The sequence below is a fragment of the Neolamprologus multifasciatus genome, chromosome 16 (assembly GCF_963576455.1).
Source record: "Neolamprologus multifasciatus chromosome 16, fNeoMul1.2, whole genome shotgun sequence".
Lineage (NCBI taxonomy): Eukaryota > Metazoa > Chordata > Actinopteri > Cichliformes > Cichlidae > Neolamprologus > Neolamprologus multifasciatus.
Genome location: NC_140454.1, coordinates 13302824 through 13322498, shown reverse-complemented (window position 1 = coordinate 13322498; position 19675 = coordinate 13302824). Strand labels below are relative to the sequence as shown.

Below are 19675 nucleotides of genomic sequence, written 5' to 3'. Positions count from 1 at the left end.
TCATATTTTAACGTTAGGCTTCCTTCAAATGATGGCAATGCATCTAAAGGCAAACAGCAAACCAGTGAACCAGTCCATATCCTTAAACGCTCATTTGCTCGTACAGTCTCAGTGGTGAGTACTGTCCAAGTGTCTCTCTGCAAGTTATGTAACAGGTCACTTAAAAAAAAAATTGAACAACGCTGTGTCATCTCGTTGTAGGAGTGTTTTGAGTCTTTGCTGAGTATCCTTCACTGGAGCTGGACCACCTTGGTTTTGGGTGTGGAGGAACTGCGAGGGCTGAAGGGTTTCCAGTACACAGCCACCCTGCTCGACCTTGAGAGACTGCGCTTTGTTGGCACATGCTGCCTCCGCCTGCTCAGGGTCTACATCTGTGAGATTTTTCCCATTGCAGGTAGGAACACAAAGCACTTTATCAGTGACAGCATGATGACTGATAGATGGACGACGTCAAAGTCTTTCTTTGCAACAACAAAAGAGTCTTATTCAAACTGTTACTATACATTAAACAAATGATATATAGTATGTACATAGATTTCTATTTGTAAAACAATAAAAAAGTTAGAAGACAATCAGTGATTGTGATGTTTTTTTCTTAAAAAGTGCATTTTAGCTAAACTGTCTTCTGATTACATCTCTTCTTTTCCCGTGTTTGATTTTTAGCCAGCACCAAGGCTGTGGTGGAGGAGTCGAGCAAGCTGGCAGAGTGCGTAGGAAAGACACGCAGTCTGCTGAAGAAGATCCTGTCAGAAGGCATGGACAACTGCCTGACCAAGCTGGACAATGACCCACAAGGCTACTTGTCTCAGCCTCTTACTTTGCTGGAAGCCGTGCTGCAGGAGTGCCACAACACCTTCACTGCCTGCTTCCACTCCTTCTATCCAACCCCGGCTCTGCAGTGGGCCTGCCTGTGTGATCTGCTCAACTGCCTGGACCAAGTAGGATGATTTTGATGTTTGTTGACACATTAAAAAAAATCTGTTAGTTTTAGATGACATTTTACTGTAGTTTCATTATTCAAACGCTTTTCTACCTAACAATGTTCAGATAATTTCAGATGAAGGCTTAAAGAGGGGGGAAAAAATCGGACCTTCACCATTATTTTTGCTGTATTTCAGGATATTGCTGAGGCTAATTTCCGTACATCCAGCAGCCGTCTCCTGGCAGCCGTAATGTCAGCTCTGTGTAACACATCGGTCAAGCTGACATCCATCCTGCCCATTGCTTATGATGGGGAGGTGCTCCTGCGTTCACTGGTCAAACAAGTAAGCACAGAGAATGACTCGGCCCTTGCTCACCGCTTCCCCCTGCTGGTGGCCCATATGGAGAAGCTCAGCCATGTGAGTTGGAACTGCGTTAATGTTTAGTTGTTTATCGATACAGTCAGTAGACATGTTGAGATAACTACATTTGATCACTATCACATTCTCATCCAAATACCTAGATGGCCTATAAAAGAAATCAAAACAATCATATTAAGTTAGTAATATTGCTTCCACCTTTTAGACGGAGGAGAACCTGATGGGCATGACCAGTTTCCGGGAAGTACTAGAGAAAATGCTGGTGATTGTGGTGCTGCCTGTGAGGAAGAGTTTGAGGAGGGAGGTTGAACTGTTCTCACCACATTTGGTCTCCAACACCTGTGGCCTGCTGGCCTCCATCGTTTCTGAGCTCACCGCCTCTGCCCTGGGCTCTGAGGTAACTTAACGTGCTCTAGTAGCAAGTATGCCTGTATGTGGGGCTACTGTTTTGGCTTTAAGCTTTGGTCCTTGTGTGCTCTTGCAAAGCCCCACTCGCATTACCAGAAATTTCATCTGTACATGCTTATTGTTCTGGGCTTTGACAAAGCAACCTTTTTGATCACATTGATTTGTAGTTTTCAAAGGGATTTGATTTGCATCCCAGTCACTACAGTTCAGCCAACGTTTGAAAATCCGTCACTCATGCATTTTCTCATTCTTTTTCTTTTGTCCTGTCTTGTGCCATATTCTTCATATTCTCAAGGCTCTATTGTTGTTGAAGTAATTTCTCTCAGTGACAGACACATGTCCTTACTGCAGCTTAAAAAAAAACAGAGAGCTCAGAGCTTTTCTGTATTGTCTTTACAGCGTGCTGAGTCATTAGGTGTGAGTGGCAGACATCTGTTGGCCTCCATCTTTCACACTCTACATTTAATTATCATCACACTCTTTTTATACTTATGTACTGCAGTCATGACTCTTTAGTTCTTGTTGCCATGGTAACGTTACTTGACAACTGCCCTCAACAACTACTTTTTTTTTTTTTTCTTACCCTCTCCCCCCAAGTCTGTTGTCACGGAAACTACTCTTTCTCCCCAGAGTACCTGGATAGGTCCCTCTGCACCTGTGTCTGGTTCTCAGTAGTCACAGGCTGATATAAATAGTAGTTACTAATGCATACCAAGGATGAAATGGTTTTATTTCACTTTCATTTATTCTTTTCTGTGAATGCCTTTTGTATGTTTTAGCAACCTTTAAATTATTTACCTTTTCCATCCATCATTTACAGTGTTTGCTTGAACTCTGGACATTTGGAGGGTTTTGGTCATTTTACACTTTATTATGACTATTAAAATTATGGATTGTGATTTTTATATATTAAAAAAAAACAATTTAGTGTCTTTCTGTTTATCTTCAAGTGTCGTCACGTGTGTTTGGCTATATTTCTTAGTATTTCATCCTTTATTAGGTTGATGGGCTGAACTCGCTCCACTCAGTGAAAGCATCTCCGAACCGCTTCACCAAAACAAGCCAGGGCCGCAGTTGGAACACAGGCAATGGCTCGCCGGATGCCATCTGTCTGACAGTGGATAAGCCAGGCGTTGTGCTTGTGGGTGTCTGCGTATATGGAGGAGGGGGCATCCATGAGTATGAGCTAGAGGTGCTGGCTGATGATGTAAGTGACTGAAGATTTATTGCTTTTTTTATTTGTTTTGTGGTGCTGCTGAACTAGTTTCCAGTCAGTTGAATTATTTATTCTTGTGAATCTCTTTGTTCCCTCGACCTTCAGGCGCAGACAGAGCACCCAGGGGACTCTGCGCATTCTCACAGGTGGACATCTCTGGAGCTGGTGAAGGGCACATACAGCACTGACGATTCCCCCAGTGATATTGCTGAAATTCGCCTGGATAAGGCTGTGCCACTTAAGGTACATAAATGTGTTTGGCCCTAGTAACAAATTTCCTCTTTGTGACTGCTCTTTAGGGGGTGAATTTTTTTTTTAATATATATTGATCTGTTTAACTTATGGTTAGCTTTAATATAATGTAATGTCTCCGAGGCTAAGTCATTAAACTAGACCTCTCAGCTGTGTTTCTGTCGTTAGTGCCTTTATGAGTGTTTTTAAGGCAGATATCTGACAGATAATATGGCTTGTGGTGCAGCTAATTGTATTTGAAACATTAGCGTGATACGCCCATTTACTCTAAAGAAGGCCTTTAGCTTGCCAAGCTAGCTGATAAATTGGCACTATATGCTCAAAAAAAGAGAGATAAAGAGGTGTCAACATGCAAAATGCCAAACTCAAGATGATAAAAAGACAGTACAGATTTTTATATACAGTCTATAGTTAAAAAGCAAATATTTATTTAATAAATTTACTGTGTTGCAGGAGGGGGTGAAGTATGCAGTGCGATTACGAAACTACGGTAGCCGGACGGCTAATGGGGACGGAGGGATGACCACAGTGCAGTGCTCTGATGGTGTGTCCTTCACCTTCAGCACCTGCAGCTTGAGTAGCAATGGGACCAACCAGACCAGAGGACAGATCCCACAGATTCTCTATTACAGGTATGCATAAAGCTAGCATCTTCTAATTGCTTGTATCAAAAGTTTTTTTTGGTTTTTTTTCTGACTTAAGTGTCTCATTGTTGAAGGAGTGAGTATGATGGGGACCTCCAGTCTCAGCTGCTGAGCAAAGCCAATGAGGAAGACAAAAACTGTAGCAGAGCTCTGTCTGTGGTCAGTGCTGTGGTTAGAGCTGCAAAGGATCTCCTTCACAGGGCATTTGCTGTTGATGGTAAGCATAGTAAATTTTACACAGCTATTACAAAAACATTGGTTGCTTGTATCTCGGCCTTTCTTCATTTTGTCCTTTCTTGTCTCCAGTGGATGATATTCCTGAGCTTTTAAGCTCTTCTAGCCTGTTCTCTATGCTCCTGCCCCTCATCCTGGCCTACATAGGCCCCGTGGCTGCATCTGTACCAAAGGTATTAGTTCACACTCAGATGGTTTACCTGTCTTCTTAAATATCACATTTCTCTCTGGTGTAGCACTGCAGCTAACTGCTTGTTCTTTCACATCCAGGCTGCTGTTGAGGTGTTTGGTTTGGTTCAAGAGCTGCTGCCCGCCGTCTCTGCCCTGAACCAAAAATATGCCCCACCCACCTTTAACCCAAACCAATCCACAGACAGCACTACTGGCAACCAGCCTGAACAGGGCCTCTCCGCTTGTACCACTTCTAACCATTATGCAGTAATTGAGAGTGACCACCCTTACAAACAAGCTGGGGTCACTCAGTACAGGGTAAGGCATCTCTTACCATGCTTACTGGTTTTAAAATGTTAAGAAAAAATTCTAGAATTTTAAGTTGCAACTGATTTCCCTTGTGCTTCACCATGCTTCAGGTATCATTCCCGGACTGCGTCCGCTGGACCACCATTGAGTTTGATCCACAGTGTGGCACTGCACAACCAGAGGATGTCCTGCGTCTGCTAATCCCAAGCCGAACACTCCACTTGTCCAACCTAAGTGCCAAACCCTTGATCCACGACACCATCAACACCTGGACTGAGCTCAAAAAGTTCTCGGGCTCAACAGGCTGGCCAACCACTGTCCTCGTGCTGCCAGGTGAAAACAAACAAGCAGACCAACTTAAAAAAAAAAACCCCAACAAAACAGCAGGATAGCAAGTTGACATTTATTGGACAATAAGCTACAACAGTGTTATTGAATCTCAATAAACTCCAATGTTTCTAACCCAAGAGGCTTAGAAAAGCCAATATACACTAGTGGAGTCAAGGGGAAATGACCACCGCATTTTGGTTAACCCTTAGGGTGTAATACAGAAATGTATAATAGGCACAGATGTTTATATAACATATAAAAAGTGTTATTATTTATATTACAACTATTAGTACCTTTTGGTAGACACAACCTGTGACAGCTTTTGTTTTCTAATCTTATTTCATTTTAACATATTTAAAGCAAGTTTGGCTGATGAATGATGTAAAAAATTTAAACTGGTCAGACTGTATATGATTAGGGATGGGTACCGGTGTCCGGTGCCATGATGGCACCGGTTCTGACATAAACGGTAGTAACCAGACCGAAAAGCAGCGCACATTTCGGTGCTTCATTTCGGTGCTTTTTTTTCCTGAGCTGTGACACACTTTGAATTCTAGCCAATCATTTTACGTTTCCGAGGATAGTAGGCGGGCCCAGGTACGTACGTACTTTTAGAGCAGAGCTACAGATTAAAAATGCCCAAGGCGAAGCAGTCAAAAGTCTGGCTGTACTTCACAGCAAAATATGCAAACTCAGCAGCCTGCAACAAGTGCTTTAAGGTGATACTGTGATACTGTCAAAGGAGGTAACACCTCAAATCCGATGAAACACCTGGCGACGCATAGCGTTTTTTTTTTAAAGCAGAAAAATGCGCCGTATTTGATAGCTTGCTGCGAGACCTCACACCGAGCGCATCTCCTGCGGGTGTGGTGGTGACGGATGATGATGCAGCAGCAGCCGTTCTTCTCTGCGTGAGTAGCTTCATGATGTTCGTGTGTAATTTACGTTGAGTAGGCTAACCACGTTATTACATTAATGCATGTAAGGTGAACTAGCAAACATCATCATAGCTACATGCGGCTGTCTTCTTGTTTGATGGCAGATACTCCCTTCACCCTGGCCAAAAAGGCTAAAATGACTAAAGAAAAAGTGGAAAACAGTTAAACATGAGAGGTTTTTGGACAAAGTTTGTTTTTGTTTAAGCACTGCTTCCAGCCAAGAGTGATGCCATATATGCCCTATAGCTGCAGAAAAGGCTAACATTGTTATCTTTTTACAAAAAAACAGCTGAACATGAGAGGTTTTTGGACCAATTTTGTGTTCTCCATTCTTTAAGCACCGGTTTGAGCACCGTTTAAGCACCGGCACCGTTTCAAAAGTACCAGTTTGGCACCGGTATCGGATAAAACCTAAACGATACCCATCCCTATATATGACCAATATTTTTTTTTCATTTAACAAAACTAAAGCAATCAGTTATGAACATTGTTGAATTAGTAACAAAAGTTATGCATCTGTCCTTTATGACTGGCATACTATTTCATCGCCAGTGACCTTTGTTCAAAACTCATGTGGTGAATCAGCCTCTGCGCTACAGTGGTATTATTCTTTGCAGGATTATTATATTTCTGCCATAAGTCTTTAGTGGTTAATGAACTTCCTCAAGGCAGCGGAGTGAAATGTTGCCCTGGATCGTGCGTTACTTTTGATAGAAGGGAACTCCGGGCTGGAAGACACCTAAAAAAAACCTGTATACCACGGCGGCCACGGAGGCAGAGACAATGCATATTCTTTGTTTACTGTGAGAGAGCTAGCAGCATTTTTAATGAAATCTGTTGTATACTTAAGTATGAGCTCTGATTGAGTAGTGACAACACTCTTAATCCAACATATGTTCATGCAAGCCAGCTGCAGCTCGTTGATGATAATTGTTGGCATCCTTTGTGTACTTAATTCTACTTAATGATGCTTCACTGAGCCACCTGCCACAGCAGGCAGCCATTGGTTTACCAATTATTGTTTTTACAGAGCTCTGCCTAACTGTCTCGTGTTAGATGCATTACTGTGTATTTCTGCTCTATTTGTTTCCAGGAAATGAAGTGCTCTTTTCACTTGAAACAGCCTCAGATTATGTGAAAGATGAGAAAGCCTGCTTCTACGGCTTTAAGTGTGTGGCTGTGGGATATGAATTCAACCCCGGTCCTGATGAGGTACAGATGCTCTTCAGTGAATTGTGCCACCCACTTTCTGTGTCATGAGCCTGCAGTTTTACAGCACTTTGTATGCCATCTGTAAAAAAGTAATAAATACCTTTCTGACAGATGTTTTGTAAATTTCAGGGTATTATCCAACTGGAGAAGGAGTTGGCCTACCTGGGTAGTGTGTGTGCTGCGGCTCTAATGAAGAAAGACTTGGCCCTTCCTATAGGTACAGAAAAAAGTAAAATCAGTGCATTTGAGGCAGCCTTTTGCATAACTCGTATAATCATGATTTAATTTTTTGTAGGCAATGAGTTGGAGGAAGATCTTGAGATTCTTGAGGAAGCCTCTCTTCAGGTATATCGTCTTTTAAGTTAAACCTTCCTTGATAATTTATTTAAGTTAAAAAAAAAAAAAAAGCTATCTCTACTAAGCACTTAACTTTCGAAACTTGTGTTGTGTTGCCACTCAGGTGTGTAAGGCCCACTCAGGGATCCTTGGGAAGGGTCTGGCCTTGTCTCACTCTCCCACCATCCTGGAGGCCCTTGAGGGGAATCTACCCTTGCACATCCAAACCAATGAGCACTCCTTCCTTGAGGACTTCATCACCTGTGTGCAGAATTCAAGTGGGGGACGTCTGGCTAGGTATGTTTCAAAAAATTCAAAATGAATGAAAATTACCTCAGAAGAAAATAATATTCATATTGAATTTCAATTCTTTGAGATAAATAATAGTTGGGCTGTTACTACATATTCGTTCCCTCTTTGTTTGACCAATGCAGATGGCTACAGCCAGACTCTTACGCAGATCCTCAGAAGACATCCCTGATTCTGAACAAAGATGATATACGCTGTGGGTGGCCAACCACTGTAGTGGTTCAGACCAAAGACCAGTATGGAGATGTGGTGCATGTTCCTAACATGAAGGTCAGGAAAACTCTCTTAAAAGAAAAAAGTGCCAAACCTACAAAAGTAGTTTACTGAATTTGTCGGTCACTGTGTTTATGTTTTGTTTGTAGGTGGAGGTGAAGGCTGTACCTGTTTCACAGAAAAAGTCAGTGCAACCAGAAAATGTGAAGAAGTTGCAGCGACTACCTGGAAGCTGTTCCCCTTCTTCCTCTGGACCCGACCTAACCTTTGGAGGTTTGCCAGTGCCCAAGTTGGAAGCCACCTATGAGCCCATGATTGTGAAAGAGGCTCGGTACATTGCTATTACCATGATGAAGGTCAGCATCATGTAACTGGGGCGCCACTTGCTACCTCACCTGTGTATATTAGCCTGTTGCAGATTCTGTAGCTCAAGTTGGAGCTGGGTGGTTAGATTCTGAAATACAACATTTAACATTTGGTAACATTAAATAATAAATATTTTAAAAACAGAGCTTTGTTAGAAATGGCTAAAGAAGATTATAACAATATACTGGGAAATTTAAAAAAAATCTGAATACACCTGCCAGTGAGTACAGATGTAAGCTGAAAAAAAAAGAAAAAACGTGCCACATAAATGTGTATAAATGGATGAGTATGGCCTGTAGCTTGAAGACTGTAAAGGCTCCATGTTATTCTAATACATTTACTGTGTATGAGAATTAGAGACGGGTGTTACAGGGCTTAGAAATTCTTCCACCAACTGGTTCAGATAAAATTAACATTGACAGACTTTTACTGAAGGATGGCTTCTGTGTATCTGAGGAGGATAAAGTCAAAAATGAATGGCTTACCTTGGGAGTGACAGCCTTTTAGTTTGCTGTATAAAACATGCCAGTTGTGCATTTTTGTTGCATGGTAGTAATGGAAAAAAGTGCTCCTTTGCCATCAATCAGAGGCTAGTCACAAGGCTGGTGTTCATGCTCTCCAGCTTATGATGTACTTAAATGGAAAGCCTGTTTCAGTAGCCCGATTATGTCACTTTGAAGGAAGCTAAAGTCAAGCTCACGGACAACTACAGAAGCTGAATTAAAATTACAGTGTGCTACTTTTTCTTTCAGTTGTTGTAGCGTAATCCATTAATGAATATCTGATTGGTGCCCTGTCTTTCAATTAACCAAACAGCAGTTACACTAAGTGTAAAGAGGGAAAAAAAGGCAAATTGTTGAACCCATCATGAGTTTGTATCATAGAGGGGGAATGTGACTTGACTTAAAAAAAAGGGGGGGAAACTAGTGCATTTGCTGTTGCTCTTGCGTTACATCTGTGTCTGTTTTAGGCATATGAAAACTACTCCTTTGAAGAGCTGCGCTTTGCTTCCCCCACCCCAAAGAGGTAAGACAGTGCAGAAAAAAGAACAGACTTTCCACGGAGACGCAGTCTACTTATTGTTCATTGCCCACACAGACCCAGCGAGAATATGCTCATCCGTGCCAACACTGATGGAACCTACAGTGCCAATTGGACTCCAGGAGCAGTCGGCCTCTATACGATCCACGTCACCATTGATGGCATTGAAATAGGTAATTCAGTCTAAACGCACGTTCAAAAAGCTGGTGCGTTCTCTTAAGTCTTTCCCCATAGAAGCATGAAATTTATGTGGAGGCAATAAATTTCTTGTGAATTTACAAAGTTGAGTTGTAAATCCTTTTTAAATCATTTAGATGCTGGTTTGGAGGTAGAAGTCAAAGACCCTCCCAAAGGCATGATACCACCTGGCACTCAGATGGTCAAGCCAAAAGCTGAGCCTCAGCCTAGCAAGGTGAGTTTTTCTTTCAGTTGACCAACTAGGACATGAACATGAACAAACACGCTGAACATTACCATGCCTGCAGTCATCCGGCAAATGCAACTCAACAGAGATGGCAACAGGATTTCCTGCCAACACCAAATTCTAACGGATTGAACCAGCTGCTTTATGCAGTATGTTGACATAAGTTTCATCAGAAACACAGAGATCCTTTTTGACCTTTTGAAAAGTTTTTTTTTTTTTTTTTGTTATTAAAAAAACAAAAAAAAAAAACGAGGGAGCAGCAAAGTTATTCCAGTGCGGCAGTGACAGTAAATCCTTCCACAGAGGCGGTACGGCGGCTGTCTGTCAGCCATTTCAGTTCATACTGAGAATTGTTTATCACCTCTGTGTAGCTTTTGGCTGTTTGCGCCTCCTCGTTTGGATTTGCTGGTTCATAGGAAGCAATAAACCTCAGTCCAGTCCAAAATATTTTGGTCACAAAGTAAACGAGCAAATAAATCCAACTCTTTTATAATGCCACGGTAGATTTCGGTGTGATGTCCTTTCTTTTGTGATGCCTCTAACGAGATGAAGACAAACATTAAGACTGAGCACTGTGAGTCTGGTTGTTAGGGTCTATCGTGCATGTATACAGACTGTGTACGTTGACGAGTACTTAATATGGTGTAGGAACTGGAAATTGCTTCAGATGCAGAAATTGCATCTACCTGATGTTATGCACGTTGGGGTCATCATCATTTTGTGGCCTTTTGAGTTTTGAAATCCATAATGGGGGAAACAAGCAACAATGTGTGCCTTTTTTCAATCACTTGTGTATACTCCTTTTGGACATGTTTTAAAAGTTTTGTTTTGATTTTTTTCTTCATGCATCAATGTAGATAACACACAACAAACATCATAACAGGTGCTAATGAAATGAAGCTCCTTAAGATTAGTCATCTTTTGCTGTGTGTATGCTTGTACTTGGAAGCGGGCTTTGTCTGGATTAAAGCATGCAATCTATCACTGTCAACTGTTTTCTCCTTTTTCTTTTCCTACTGCTCTTATTGACTTTATTTTTCTCCTTTCTGTTCTTTACCCCTGCCGCTCACGGTCTCCATCTCCCCTCTGCTTCTCTCAGGTCCGCAAATTTGTATCCAAGGACAGCGCAGGCCTGCGTGTGCGTAGTCACCCCTCCCTGCAGAGTGAACAGATAGGCATAGTGCATGTCAATGGCACCATCACTTTCATTGACGAGGTAATTTACTTTAGACCAGGCAGAAGACCGTAATATATAGTATTCTATGTGGAACACCAGGGTCCACTTTTGTTCTGTTTCTGTGTTTCTTCTTGTTTGAATCAATAAGAACCGACTCATAATTATTGCAAAATCTAGAGGTTTTTTTTCTAGATTAAAGTAATTTTGAGTCTTTTTACATGATTTCTGTAGTTTCTTTGTAATTACCTCTTTCAATAATGATTACTACCTCATAAATTTGTTGCTCTTTATGTTGCTTATTGCTCTTGCAAGGCACTCTGAGGCTCCATAAACAGCTTGAACACCATCCTCTTGAATCCAAATGAGACGATGAATTCTTAAATTTAGGGATGGGTATCGTTTAGGTTTTATCCGATACCGGTGCCAAACAGGTACTTTTGAAACGGTGCCGGTGCTTAAACGGTGCCCAAACCGGTGCCCAAACCGGTGCTTAAAGAATGGAAAACACAAAATTGGTCCAAAAACCTCTCATGTTCAGCTGTTTTTTTGTAAAAAAGATAACAATGTTAGCCTTTTCTGCAGCTATAGGGCATATATGGTATCACTCTTGGCTGGAAGCAGTGCTTAAACAATGGAAAAAACACAAACTTTGCCCAAAAACCTCTCATGTTTAGCTGTTTTCCACTTTTTCTTTGGTCATTTTAGCCTTTTTGGCCAGGGTGAAGAGAGTATCTGCCATCAAACACGAAGACAGCCGCATGTAGCTATGATGGTGTTTGCTAGTTCACCTTACATGCATTAATTTAATAACGTGGTTAGCTTACTCAACGTAAATTACACACGAACAACATTAAGCTACTCACGCAGAGAAGAACGGCTGCTGCTGCCATCATCATCCGTCATCATTTCTGCTACACTGGCAGGGCTAGGGGCCAGGACTCTACTCTTCAGGTTCTTGGGGGATGTTGCTAACTCCGGTCCAATAACAGGCACCACACCCGCAGTAGATGTGCTCGGTGTGAGGTCTCGCAGCAAGCTATAAAATACTGCGCATTTCTCGGCTTTAAAAAAACCCCGCTATGCATCGCTAGGTGTTTTAAAGTGTGACCTCCTTTGACAGTATCAGCTTAAAGCACTTGTTGCAGGCTGCTGAGTTTGCATCTTTTGCTGTGAAGTACAGCCAGACTTTTGACCGCTTCGCCTTGGGCATTTTTAATCTGTAGCTCTGCTCTAAAAGAACGTACGTACCTGGACCCGCCTACTATCCTCCAAACGTAAAATGATTGGCTAGAATCTAAAGTGTATCATTCCATACCAGTTGGTGGCGGTAATGCACCTTTCAGTTGTTTGCCAACCGCCAATACAAATGTAAGGAAGAAGAAAGTATCACAGCTCAGGAAAAAAAAGCACCGAAATAAAGCACCGAAATATTCGCTGCTTTTCGGTCTGGTTACTACCGTTTATGTCAGAACCGGTGCCATGATGGCACCGGATACCGGTACCCATCCCTACTTAAATTACTACGCACTTTATAACTGCAATGTAATGTGGCATGTATTGACTGTAGTTGTCAGCCCTGCACAATATCTGCTCTCATCTTTTGTCGTTAGTACCGGAAACATTCATGTAATGTTTCACCTGCATCTTGCTTCACCATGAGCGTGGCGTTATCTAATTACTTTGGGCAGCCTCAGAGATGCCGTGCGTATGTATGAGGGCACTCCCCTCCTACTTCCCTAGTAACAGGATGGCATGCCTTTGCTCTACTCTGTTGCTTGTTTTCCCTTAGATCCACAATGATGATGGTGTGTGGCTCAGGCTCAATGATGAAACTGTAAAGAAGTATGTTCCCAACATGAATGGGTACACTGAAGCCTGGTGCCTCTCTTTTAACCAGCACCTGGGCAGGAGCCTACTGGTCCCAGCCGACGTAAGTAGAAGGCGGCCTGCTGAGTAGCCTGTCTCCATTTACGATTAGAGGCTCCTGCACTGTTTATTTTGGGGAAGAGCTCATCTGTGTTGTTTAATGAGAACGGCTTTTCAAGGACTTACCTGGGTTTGTCCTTGAAGCATGGTAAATCATCAGAGTATCTTATTAGAGTGTACCTGCTGGGGTGTTTCTTGTGCATGGAATATCTCGGTATGAAACTTTGACTAACACACTGTGCAAAGGAACAGCAGCTGGAGTGTGCATGCATTAACTCACGTTTGAAGGCAAAAGGTTTACTGTTACATAACCATCATGTGTTTAGCTGTGAACACTTGGTTCACGTGGTGAGGTGGTATATGTTTAGTGCATTAAAGTAAACCCCAATGCAGGGCCTGTCAGACAAGGAAACATGTAGCGAAAGAGCACTTGTGTGCTGTTTGCCTTTGCTTATTCTGCACTGTTGAGTCTTCATTTACTCATCGCTTCTCACTCACAGTTCATAAAGAGTTGCTCACTGCAGCATGTGATGGCAAGGAGTTCCCCCCCACACATTTTGCTCCATGCCGCAAAAACCACCCTAAAAATGCCACTGACTCAAATGGGTCATTCAACTGGGTATAATTCAAGAAATTGATGCCGTTTTAAATGGGAATGTATCCAAAGATGGTGGTTTTCTGTCATGAAGCAGTCACTGGCCTGTGAAAGGTTTGAGTGGATAATTGTACCTCTACTTCTCTGTAACTCCACCTCTGCATTGGGATGCAGTGCTAGGAGGCTTCCATGTCTGGTCTCTGTCTGAACAGCATGACACACTACATCATCCAAATGGGGAATTTTTTTGGAAGTTTCTTCTCTATATGTCTTTATTTTTTTTTTTACATTTTTTAAGTCATTTGGTCATGGATTTGGACATGATTGCAATAAGGTGTTGGGAGTGAATTTTCAGTGCCCATGCAACATTTTTTTTTCTTTGTATGTTTTGTTTTGTTACTGCTTTTAATTCTGCACTCATTGGCTTATTTCAGTGCTCCACAACTAACTGGCCTGTCTGAATCTGTCTTCCTAACTTGACTTATCCTGGAAAATCCACAAGAGCCAAGAGCTTTTTTTTTTTCTTTTTTTTTCTTCCAAAAAAATACACTAGAACCTCCCCTTTCCTGTTTTTCTCTCCTGTCTTGAGTCGTCTACTGTTTCTTGACTGTTTTACAATTTGTTGCTCAGAATGTCTTTAATGCTAGCCAAGGAGTCAGGGATATCGGCTTTTTGTCATGGACCCCCTTAACTATATTCCCACCACAGGTGAGTTGTGTGAAGGAGGGAACATAGTTTGACTGCCCCATAGCCTATCGCCTGTTTCTTTTCTTGTATCCTCGAACCCCTTGTGACTTTGTAGTTGTCCCACAGTGTGAATTTGAGGTATAAGAGGTCAAACTGTATTTGCATGGTTGTCTGTACCGTGATAATACATCATATCGGTGGCTACTGAAGACTCTGCAGTGATCACATTTAGGATTAATAGTAATTGTTTGTATTAAAGTTTGTATGTTGCATGGAGATGAAGATAATAATGTTCAGACTGTTGCATGAGGTCTTGTTTGAAAGGCTTGCCATATCTAGTCCTGTTTCTGTGTGTGCCATAGCATGCCCCCCTTTAACTGAAAATGAGAGCATTTTATTTAAGTTGTTGGTTGTTTTTAACTGGATTACTAAAATGCTAAAGTGAGTGTTTGTCAATTCTTTGTGGGTGATATTTTTAATATCAGGGGCAAATTGCTGTATGATTTTACTGTGACGACGGATACACTTACTTCCTTTCCAGTTTTGTGCCAAGCTCAGCTGGCTGGCTGCTGTGTGCAGCTTTATAGTTAGTGAACGGATAAGTGAGTTGCATTGGTTTTGTCACTGAACCGTTGGTTTAAAAAAAAAAAAAAGAGCAAATATGCTATTTGAGACCTTAAAGATGGCAGTTACTACACGTAAAGAGGGCTGAACTGCATGCTTTTTACAGCATTTCCCTGTGAGGCTGCTAAGTGCTTTTCACCTTCACATTTCTGGGCTTTGTAGTCTGAGCCCTGTGCTGGTCTTGAACATTTTTGCAGCCTATTTTATTGATGTGCACTGACTCTAATCCATGCTCTTAACTCTTGCAGGAGGTCAGGGGCCAGTTGGAGGAGAACATAAAGGAGGTGAGCAGCTGCCCTTCCCACGAGGCCCCCATTCGGGTGCAGAACAGAGCAGGGCAGGGCGGCGGTCCGGGGCTTTATAAGGTAGTGAAGACCGGCCCCTCTGGTCACAACATCAGAAGCTGCCCAAACCTTAGGGGTATCCCCATTGGAATGTTAGTTCTTGGCAACAAGGTCAAGGCCATAGGCGAGGTACGCACTCACCCCAAATAATCAAATGTGTTTTCTGTGGCTGGAGCTCAATTATTCAGACTGCTTGGATCAAGCTATACTGATTTTTAGTAGATTTTGGCCTTCAAATGCAATCTCTCTTTCAAAGGGGAATACATGAGCTGCTTCTGGGTGTGTGTGTGTTCTCTATCTTTCTGCCCATTGCTGTGGCAGCAACAATTTTCTGCTTGACTGACTAATTCCAGTTTGTCTATGAATCCACTGCAGTTTCAGGGTGTCACATTCAGCTGGCTTGAGGTCTCTCAGTGGAAGCCTAATCACAAAATGTTGGAGCCTTTCTGTGCCTTGACTGTACCTTTCCTGCTCTTGTAATGATTTTTGTCAATATAAGCACCTAAGTGATTTCTTGCCTGGCGATATGGAGCCTCTCCTCTTTTGGTTATGACTTGTCATTGGCTGCGGTGGTGGTGTGTCATGCTGTTCAGTAGTTTCCTGCGCCTCTACTAGTGTGTGTGGATCTGGGAGATGCTGCCTGCACATACTAATACTTTCATCTGTTTGTGTGTTTTCTGTTTTGTTTTTTGAATTTCCAAAATGATAATATTTCAGGGAGTTGAGAAAACACAGCTTCATGCATTTACCTTTCAATAAACTAGCCCTTAGAGTAAGTTTTGTTTTTCTTTTTTTTCTTTTTTTTTAATTTCAGCTCATCAGTTTTGTCTAGCTGTGTCTGCTAATACACCAAATCAATTTATTGTGATCTGCTGCTCTATATTCTGTGTGTGTCAATCAGATGGGATGAATACTTGCATGTCAGTGATCTTGCGTAGAACCTTTTGTATGTGGTGGATACGGTGGTTGTAGGGTGGGTGAATAAGAAAATTGACTGTAGCTGATTTTGAAAGTGGATTCAAATGTGCTGTTTGTGCGTGTGTGTGTGTGTATGTATGAGCATGGATAAATAGTGTTGCTTATGTATCAGGTGGTCAACTCAGAGGGAACCTGGGTACAGCTGGATAAGAACAGTGTAGTGGAGTTCTGTGAGAGTGATGAAGGAGAGGCCTGGTCACTGGCCAGAGACCGTGGTGGAAACCAATACCTTCGCCACGATGATGGTAGGTGGCGTGGCTGATTAAACAGTTTCTAACCCAGATTTAAGCCCTCCTAATCCCAGATTATGATGAAACAATGTTATTAAATTGACTTTTTCAGAGCAAGCATTGCTTGAGCATGGGAACCAGACCCCGCCACCCAGCCCTTTCTCTGTGCAGGCCTTCAATAGAGCCTCAACTTCAAATGGAGCACAGGGCTTTGACTATGGCATCTCCAACAACAAAGGTAAGGTCAGCTTGGAGTAGAGTTAACATCATGCATCATGTGCAGATCACCTTTCCAAGATATAAATTCTCTTTGCTTCCTTTTCTTGTTTATCTTGTACGTTATTGTAACAAAGGCATCAGGACTTTTACTTGCTTTTCTCACTAAAATCCTTTCAAATAAACCATTACTCACCAAACGCCACTCTTTGTGTATAAAAATGAAACAATTTAATTCATTTTTGCTATGCAGATATGTTGCTTTATCAAATTTAATTTGTTTATAACGTCAAAAAAAGACTAAATTTGCAGTCACAGTGTATACTAGTATCAGACCTTAGTTTAAGTGATGCAGTTGGAGTCGGTCGGTCTTTTCAAATCACGGGCGTCATCTTTCATCTCTTTTTGTTGTGCATGCTTTTTATTGTGTCTACCTTTTGTTATTTCATGCCTGATATTTCTGCATTGTCAGGCATAAATTTGCTTGCATGGGCCAGTCAGTGTGCCCCTGGTCATTTGGGCTACTAGGGGCTTTGTTTTCAATGTTTGTTTGCAATGTTTTCTACAATATATTGCCAAATACTGCAAACATCACCTAATTAAAGTCAGTGTTTCTGCTACCAAAGTAGCAAGGTTTTTTTTTCAAATGGCTTTGCTCTTTCACAAAAAGGAGGTTGCCCCGTTAGGATTCTTAGTCATGCTAATCATGGAACTCTGGTTATGTTATGCACAATGATTGAAGTTGAAGGTTGTTTTACTTGTCTAGATGTCAGATGCAATAAATCTGCAACTCTAATGCACCTGCATAATACCTTTGCTATGCAGATTGTAAACACATTGTCAAGCTTTCTTCTCTAAATGTCTGTTGGCAAGGAGTGCCTATGGATTACCGTTATACTTGGATGAAGTTAAGACTGCTTGTAATGTGGAGAAATGGATGTAGTTGCATCCTTTTAACAGGGGCTTGGGTAAGCAATGGTAGTTTGTCGTGAATGTTTGTATTTACCTTGATCTGAAAAGTCCTTCCCATTTACGCAAGGTACATAGTCAACTAACCTGTAGAAGCGGTATTAAATCTGTAATTCAATACAGATTATGAAAATAATAAAGTGGTGCTGAAAATATTCACTGAAACATAGAAAATGTGCGTGGAAATGCACGTCTAGAATAAATACTCAACTAATACAAGCATGTCCACCTCGATTTTACAACTCGTGCATGAGTTGAAAGCCCCCACTGAGCCATCTAATGGAAAGTCTGAATCACTAGCCACCTCTGGGTTTGAGCTTTCATGCTGTGAGGCGGCACCTGGGCTCTGAGTGTGCAGGACAGAGAAACCTTAAAAAAAGAAATGGTGTGCTGATGGTTATCAGCCCTCACTTTACAATGTATTTTATAGACATTTAAATAGAGAAAAAAAACCCTCTGGAAATGTGTATCGACCAAGTTTTGCAGCTTGGTGCGCAGTGAAACCTTTCACTAAGGAGAAGCTATCCAGTGAGATTTTCCCAAGATGAGGATCTTGGAACTTCTTGTGAGGACATGCAGGTTTTTTGTAACACTGAGCCCTAAAATAAAATAATAAAAAGAACAATATACATTTTCCATAAACTGTTAAGAAAAGGGAGGAAGTGCTGCTGTGCTGTGGTGAAAAAAGTACAATTTGTTGTTGCTAATAGGAATAGACCATCTGTAGTTGCTGGAGTTGTCTGGTAGAACATACCCTGTACTGGGCAGATTTTTAAAGTAACCAATTTAATTTTTTTCTCCCTTTAATAAAATACTTGTTGGGAGTTGTAGTTTCTTCTTTATAAACTACTTGGCTTGTCTTTTTTGATTTATTTTTTTTTTAAACCTAGGACCATACTAGAACTTTTTGTGCTCAGTTCATCCAGAATAGTATTAAGCCCACCTAGGCTTCATGCTAGTTTCCCAATTCCATCTATGAACACGACTGCTGGGACTCCGGATGCCCATAATAACTCCTCCTCCTCCTGGCCGATGATTGAAATGATTGATAAGAAAAATAGGTGACTGACCTACATCCCCCATTTAGAATCCTTAAACCATAGTAAAAGCTTTAGTTTGTCCCCTTCCTCTGTCTCCATGTTTGCAGGTGACCGGTTGAGTGCCATACTGAATTCCATTCAGTCTGGGCCCTTCCTCTCAGCAGCTCCCTCCTCCTCCATATTTGAGCAAGCTGCCCAACCTCCCTCCTCTTCCTCCCTTGTCCACAGCCCATTTGTGTTTGGACAATCCCCCTCCCAACTGTCTCAGCCACAACCACAGCTTCTGAGTAAGTCTGTCCAGCTTTCTGACAGCGCTTGCTAGCACAGATTTTGATCCTTTTCCTCCCAACTTTTCGTTTCATGGAATTGTAATCTGTTTTTAATTTATCTGTACTTTTGGGGGAGAACAGGATGATATGTGACACATATCAGCACAGTTGTGTTGTACGGTGCAGAAATATCCATAATAAGCCGACAAGTCTATTCCATGCTTAAATCTTGTTTCTTATAAAAAAACAGGTGACATGACCTTTAAATAATCCATGAGCTGGTACTTTCACTTGTTTTCTAAGCAAGATTTCAAACATTAATAGACTCTATATCCAAGTCAATGGGATATTTTTGCCATGCACTCAAGTAATTGGCCAAGTTGCTTAATTTTCTGCTTGCTGTGCTTGCTCTCTTGTTTAGCGTGCCTTTTACCCTGTTCTTCATCTGCTTCATTGCTGCTTTGAAATGAAATCTGCATCTTCCATCCTTTAGTAACAGCTTGTTTCACTTTCACCTTCAACAGCCCAGGCTGTGACAGAAAATGCAAACAGAAGTCTGAACACTTGTTTGTTTATAGCAGTTATTGCGTTTGGGGGGATTTTGTTTGTTTTAAACAATGAACGGCTTAAGCAAAAAATAAATAAAAAATCAGCTATTAACTAATGATATTCTACGTATATCAAGTTTGCGTTTGAAGTGGATAATTTAAAATTTTAAAAGCCCTGCAATTCAAAAGACACTGTCTTGTAACACCATCCAAAATCAGTTCACTTGTCTGTAATATTTTCTGCCTGTCTGGCACCCTTTCTCCCTGTTGGTCTTTTCCTCTGCTCTACTGCGTCCTGTGTACTTGTTGTTGTTGTTGTTGTTGTTGTTGTTGTTTTTTTGTTTGTTTTTTTCTAATCTGTTATCTAT

General features: G+C 41.6%; 1 protein-coding gene across 20 annotated transcripts in view; it reads left to right on the top strand.

Moving 5' to 3' along the window:
• The window catches only part of mycbp2 (MYC binding protein 2), a 61730-nt gene that overhangs the window by 27764 nt on the left and 14291 nt on the right, over nucleotides 1-19675 (top strand). For 8 of the 20 annotated variants that reach the window (XM_085134482.1, XM_085134490.1, XM_085134485.1 and 5 more), the window contains 28 exons: nucleotides 18-114; nucleotides 202-394; nucleotides 664-938; nucleotides 1119-1340; nucleotides 1507-1698; nucleotides 2710-2916; nucleotides 3031-3168; nucleotides 3631-3809; nucleotides 3896-4038; nucleotides 4128-4228; nucleotides 4326-4544; nucleotides 4646-4868; nucleotides 6897-7015; nucleotides 7145-7232; nucleotides 7311-7360; nucleotides 7476-7648; nucleotides 7786-7930; nucleotides 8023-8229; nucleotides 9210-9265; nucleotides 9338-9453; nucleotides 9595-9692; nucleotides 10804-10920; nucleotides 12671-12811; nucleotides 14033-14110; nucleotides 14962-15186; nucleotides 16148-16280; nucleotides 16378-16503; nucleotides 18598-18777. In XM_085134482.1, the coding sequence (XP_084990608.1) occupies nucleotides 18-114; nucleotides 202-394; nucleotides 664-938; nucleotides 1119-1340; nucleotides 1507-1698; nucleotides 2710-2916; nucleotides 3031-3168; nucleotides 3631-3809; nucleotides 3896-4038; nucleotides 4128-4228; nucleotides 4326-4544; nucleotides 4646-4868; nucleotides 6897-7015; nucleotides 7145-7232; nucleotides 7311-7360; nucleotides 7476-7648; nucleotides 7786-7930; nucleotides 8023-8229; nucleotides 9210-9265; nucleotides 9338-9453; nucleotides 9595-9692; nucleotides 10804-10920; nucleotides 12671-12811; nucleotides 14033-14110; nucleotides 14962-15186; nucleotides 16148-16280; nucleotides 16378-16503; nucleotides 18598-18777 (4241 nt within the window). The remainder of the gene's footprint in view (nucleotides 1-17; nucleotides 115-201; nucleotides 395-663; nucleotides 939-1118; nucleotides 1341-1506; nucleotides 1699-2709; nucleotides 2917-3030; nucleotides 3169-3630; nucleotides 3810-3895; nucleotides 4039-4127; nucleotides 4229-4325; nucleotides 4545-4645; nucleotides 4869-6896; nucleotides 7016-7144; nucleotides 7233-7310; nucleotides 7361-7475; nucleotides 7649-7785; nucleotides 7931-8022; nucleotides 8230-9209; nucleotides 9266-9337; nucleotides 9454-9594; nucleotides 9693-10803; nucleotides 10921-12670; nucleotides 12812-14032; nucleotides 14111-14961; nucleotides 15187-16147; nucleotides 16281-16377; nucleotides 16504-18597; nucleotides 18778-19675) is intronic. The other 12 variants (XM_085134486.1, XM_085134492.1, XM_085134488.1 and 9 more) reach the window with 9 other exon arrangements.